The 6,000-nt window shown below is 40.7% G+C and overlaps 1 protein-coding gene across 2 annotated transcripts in view; it reads right to left on the reverse strand.

Annotated features, from left to right (window-relative positions):
- The window catches only part of CPED1 (cadherin like and PC-esterase domain containing 1), a 155,061-nt gene extending 149,991 nt beyond the window's left edge, over positions 1-5,070 (reverse strand). Inside the window, exons 1-2 of one of the 2 annotated variants that reach the window (XM_027794017.2) lie at positions 4,716-5,070; positions 3,772-4,243 (exon numbers count right to left, since the gene is read on the reverse strand). In XM_027794017.2, coding sequence (XP_027649818.2) covers positions 3,772-4,020 — 249 coding nt within the window. In that variant the 5' untranslated portion in view covers positions 4,021-4,243; positions 4,716-5,070. Of the gene's footprint in view, positions 1-3,771; positions 4,244-4,349; positions 4,663-4,715 lie in introns of those variants that run through there. The other variant, XM_055808831.1, reaches the window with a different exon arrangement.
- Between the last annotated feature and the right edge of the window lie 930 nt (positions 5,071-6,000).

A 6,000-nucleotide genomic window follows, 5' to 3' on the forward strand; every position in this document is an offset into this window, starting at 1 on the left:
ATTATACCTCCTTTTGGAGATACAACTTTTATACCAAAGATAAGTGACAGATTGAGGACCCTGGGATTTAAGACAGCTTTTTTCACCATAACTGTTATACTTCATTTATTAAGATGCCAGCCTCACCCACTCGTTAAATTCTCATATAATCAGCTGCACATCTTGTTGATTTTCTTTTCCCAGCTGGCCTTAAGTGGACAGGAGATGTGAAGCATGGCTTTTGTGATTATACAGGAAATAATCTCCTTCAAGACCCATTTTAACATTTAAAAACCTAAAATTTTTTATACATTGGCCATCATTAGAGAGCTAGTATGCTGAAACAGTGCCTACCACATGAACAATACTGTATCACTGCTTCTTCCCAACAGCAGAGGTACTATGGCTACCTGAGCAAAATGCACTGCTGCGCAGACACACCTAAGCTGGCTCTGGCAAAACTAATTCAGAGAGCGGAAACAAAGCGTAACCAGCTAATTAGCTCTTCTCAAAACTGGCTGAGAAGCAGGGATAGATTATTTCAGATGAGTAACAGTTCTACATCTGGCTGGTACCAAAGTATTTCTGTCACAAAACCATGCCAGGAAAACATACACAGAGGGCTTGTACGGGCTTTTTTTGTGATACCTATTCCAGTTTTGATGCTACAGTACCAACTCCTTACTATACATATTTGCAAATATTTCATTATGCAGGAGGTAACCATGCTTGGCTAAACCTGAAGACAGCCTGCTGCTGGATGTGATATCACCCTCTAATGCCTTTAATGTTGGAGATTCAGAAATAAGCCTTCTATTTTTCATGCTACGGATACTAACACTTAATTTTATATTAGAAAACGTTGACCTTTGTTCATGTGAAAATAAGTCTATAGGACCAGCTCTCCAAAAGCTTTTAAAACTCCTCTAACGTGTGATACCTGAGAGAGAAGCACTATGAGCTCTGTCAAGTTTTCCAGGCTATGAATGAAATCTGCAATTTTGCAATTTAAAAAAAAGACAGTTTGTACTATGTGCCTGACAGTAATGGCTCTGTCCCAGGGAAACCTGCATGTAGTTAAAGACATATTTACAGACGGAACTGGCAACTTCCAGCCCCATGCTTTTACTGCATTTGTCTGGAACTTTCCCTTCCAAAATGAGACAAATCTTGCAATCAAAGATGCAGTGGCAAAGCTGCACTTTTCCTCAGATCTCTCCCTGGGCTTCTCCCAATGGCTCATAAAAGGTGCCAGCTTTTTTTAGGCACATTGTGCTATGCATACTCTAAATGAAGAAATTATCAGACTTTGCAAGGGGATTTTGCTTACGCAATAACAATCAGAACCAAATTCTCACTGCAGGCTCAACACAATACTGATTGTTTCTCTGAAGGAAGCAAGAATTAAACTGCCCCTACCCAGTCAGAAGAGGTTCTGCATTGTGACAGATACTACGGCTTTAAACCCAGGAACACTGGGTGTTATCTAAAGAATATTATCACCAGCAGGGTCTACTTTTCCTTAAAATTTATTCATGAACTTTGATTTCATAAGTCATGTTGCAGTGTTTGCTTTAAGTCACTAAGTGCACAATAGATGCTTTTTAATAAATTTGCTTGCTGGACTATTTATAGAATAAGAATACATGTATGACTAGTTAATTAAAATGTTAATAATTTGGACTATATTTTGAAGTATTTTTCTATATTCATATATGAAGATTTAAATCAGAGCTTTAATGAAAACTTGTTTCCAAACTAGCTACTGTGGGTGGGCATATGACTATAAAATAAAACAGTGGAAAGTTTCAGCCATGGCATCTGTCTTAGGTGTTACTGGGTACCCAATAAAATCAGGCAAGATAACATCCAGCTATCTGAACAAGCAGTGGGTGAAAACACACAGTCCAAGAACACACTTTCAAAGCAAAGCGGTAGAGATTTTTGGAGAAGTTTGTCTTTACTGTCCCCTGAAATTATTTTTCAGCCCACACAACCAGCAGAGTATTCTCTGGAAACAGAGAGCAACTTAAAAGTAACATCCCAACATGTGCAAGACATTTTGTTCATCATGCTTTAGAGGAAACTTTCAAGACAAATAGTGAGCCAGCTATGGGTGGTCTTCAGAAGTTGAAGAGGAATGTGTTGGAGTAGCACAGCCCTGGAAAACATACCTATAAGGGTTAACATATGCATTTACATCTGTACTATAGGTTCAGCATGTGTGTGTGACAGTCACATCCAGCCACGTATGGTGGAGGGTAGTAAGTACAGCATATTGTAAAAACAGAAGCTTCCTTCTCATTTCAAACACCCAGCACACCAAGTTCAATGTCAATCTGCATTTCTCTCAAGAAAATTGGGAAAGAAATTACAGATATTTTCAGCCTAACAGCATACTAGCGAAACTTTGCCATTATTTCACCAGTTCTTACAGACTTTAAGTAGCCCAAGGTAAGATACGAGATGTTCTTTGCCATTACAATAGCAATGAGTAAAAAGGAATGGGCTGTAAGTGTTGAAAGCTGTAACACAATGCAACCTGCATCTGTCAGCTATGCTTATTTTCCTTTAAATTGTAATTACGCAGGTCACATTGTGGAACAAATCCAAATCTGGGTACCTAGTGTACTAAAAGGTCATTAAAATATAAAATTATGACGCATGTGGCATGGAGTAGATTTCTGTAACTGATAAGATAAATCTCTCTGACTTTCACAAGAAAAAAACCCATTTTTTAAGACTTAAGGTTAAAGAGTTCATGCTGAAGTTATTTCACATACCTGTTTTTGATTGTTGCAGAAGATGCACTTTACAACTGCTCTCCTAAAATCAATATTGCTGACCTTTCAGACTGTGAACCCTGTCTAATCAAAGCAGCAGCCTTCTAAATTTATTTTTTAAATTTAAACTGCTTTATGTGGATGCTGTCCATAATCCCTGAAGTCACAGATTAATGTTTATTGTTGTTTATATACAGTTGTATATAAAATGTCAGCATAATGACGATTACATAGTGCAATGTCTGCTGCATTATTAGCAGCCTTCTATAGAACTGAAGAAAACCTGAAACATTTGTGCTAGTGCTGATCACATTTCAGAGCAAAAATAACTACCTCATTCCGGACCATTTAATAAACCACATTTTCCAACTAACGGTGTCTACGTTTGTTAGGTTTTAACACCCAGACTAGGAAACTTACACAAAATAAACATGAGGTCAGGTAACCTAAGGACAAAGTAAAAACTGTGGGACAAAGATTCCAAAGTAAATAGTGTGATTTGAAAATGTGAAAAGTGTTGGGGTTTTTTTTAAAGTAAATGCAGTCAAATTCAGCTTCTCGGCAGAATCCCAGCAAAATTCAAAACTGACCAGCAGATAACTAACACAGGGCAGCTGCAGTCCTGGTGCTAAATTAACAGCCTCAGTCACTTCCATGAAACCCCACTGGCTCCTGATTTATGTGCCTGTACTGTAAAGCCTCTGAACTGATTCCTAAAGCCAAAATAAAATATGGTCTGTGCAACAAACTGAAATCTCCCTGGAGTCACAAAGCAATGCCATGTTACAGTCAGATTTCAGGATTCCTGTGTTAATAACACCACACTGAGGAGCTGGTAACGGAGATGTGCTTGCACATATGCCACTGTCATTAGATCATCCATTTGTTTGTATACAGATCTCAGACTTCCAAGCTTCAGCTAATTTTAGCTGGACTCAGATGATCCTGCCAGACTCGCTACCCCTTGCTTTGCTAATTATTGCTCAGCACTCTGCTCCAGCTGACTTACCTTTTTCACTGTCTGTGAATTAATGCCAGGGAGGAAGCAGTGAGTGTTGCTTGGGGAGACCTTGTATCTTCCTTGCTGTGTTTTAGTCAGTTTGTTGGGTGCAACCCCATTAACCACTGCCGAAAGGATGCTGCTGGTCATGAGAGGAGTCAGGGTCTGGCAGAACAGACAGATGGCCACCACTAAGGCCAGAAGGAAGGGACGAGGGCGACAAAGCCTGCGGCACCTGGGGACTTGCCCACAAACCATGGCCTCTTTGCCGTCCTCACTTCGCCCTTCGCCACATTGCAGGTGCAGTCCAAGGAGCCACGTCTTGCCAGGCTAAAACAGTCCAAGGCACGCTTTACCCAAAATTAGAGAGACTTTTCCCCATTTCTGCTGCTGAACACTTTCCTGGTGCCTGGCAAGAAGTCACGAGTTCCAGAGGAGCAAAGATTTGGGAAGTAACCTCCCATGGGGTTACAGGAGCAACCTGTGAAAAAACAAGAAGTGAGAAATGGCAACCAGCAGCATGCCATGGGGCGTTCTGCAAGGAGCCGTGGCGAGCTCTTCCACACCATGCTCTCAGGAGAACAGACCTGCCAGCAGACAGGTGAGGAGCAGAAATCTTCACTCCTTTTTCAGAAGGAACTACTCAGTCGCAAAACAGCATTCAAGAAAGCAAGAGGTTAAAGTTTAACACGTCCTGTCCACAGCTGAAAAGAATAAGAGAGTGTACCAACTTCGTGAACAATCATTTGCTATTTTTTTCTCTCTTGCATTCTCAATTCCCACTTTGTTTTTACAGTTTCCTTCATTCCAGTCCTTTTAAATTGCCTCCTTCCTGTCAGCATGCACAGCTTTCTCTCTGAAAGTGATCATTTATCTGAAAACTGACAGACTATGAAGATTTTCATTTGCATTTGTTTTGTCCAGATTGCAAGTTCAAAGTTAGGTTTACTTACTCGGTTCTTATCCTGTTAGAAGTTTTCCATTCTCCTCTAATGGGCTGCTGATTAAAACCACTTGGAACAACCCTGGCTCATGATCCCAGCTCGTCTCGCACACTCAGAAGGCAGGCACACGCACATACACACGCCATCTGAAGCCAGTTGGACCACAGATTTCATATAAATAAAGGCTGGACTGCTCAGAGGGTGGGGCTAAACTAGCTCTGCTCTGAGCAGGCACGGCGTTTGGAGACAGCCTGAGGTCTGGATGGGGAACAAGAGTTGTCCTTGCTCACACCGCATGCCTTGAAGCCACCATCACTGCAATTTTTAGAAAACTGCTGTTACAGCAATCAGTCTAATTGAAACAATATTAATAACTTCCAGGCAGTAGAAATCTGAGCAGCACCTGCAATATTTTAATCCAGATTAACAAAAATGTTGTAAAAGGAAGCAGATTTTCTTGGACATCAGCGTCACTGACAAAGCAGTTGTCAGTAATTTTCCGTAGTAGATATCTCATAGCAGTGTATAAATAAAACTTCCTACTGATGTCAAAAAGGGAAAGAAAGGAGGGCGGACAAAAATACTCCAATGAAAGCACTTAGCATCTAAGCCACAGAAGGTCTTAGTTACTACTTCCCCCTGCTGACACAGGACAGGGACGAGACAGATGGGAACAGTTGACAAACTCTGTTACCTTTATAGACTAAAACTTCTCCTATAATCAAGTTCTTTTAGCTAAAGATATCTGTATACAAAGTCATCTATTTCATCCTCAATCCTCTGTGACTTTTCAAAAAGAGTTCTTCCTACACTGCCTCATATATAGGAAATGAGTGTTGTTATAACTTTGAGGCAATCTGCACAATTCAACAGCAGCATTAGCAAGTTAGAGGCCTATATACAACAATGAAGAACAGAGTATGTATTTGTCTGAACTGTTGGTGTTTAGTCAGCTTTCAAATCTTTTTTTTTTTTTCCCCCAAAACCAAACCCTTCAATTTGCACACAGAAAAATTCCATAGAAGTGATTCAATACCTCTTGCAAAACCTCAGCTGTCACATGCACTGCATCTTAATTTTCTGTTCTGGGGCTGTAGTTGTCTAAATTCAATTCCTAATTTATCCCATGCAGGAAAGGAGTACCACACTTGCCTGTACCCCACCATGATAGATGTTTGCCGTCCACACAAACTCGCATCTCCACTCTCTGGAGACATGTTGCTCATGCTCCCTCATTCCCAGTACACCAGTTCATATCCTCAGGCATCGCTCCCGTCAGCCCGTACTGCAAAGC

Source organism: Falco peregrinus, chromosome 6, assembly GCF_023634155.1.
Source record: "Falco peregrinus isolate bFalPer1 chromosome 6, bFalPer1.pri, whole genome shotgun sequence".
NCBI lineage: Eukaryota > Metazoa > Chordata > Aves > Falconiformes > Falconidae > Falco > Falco peregrinus.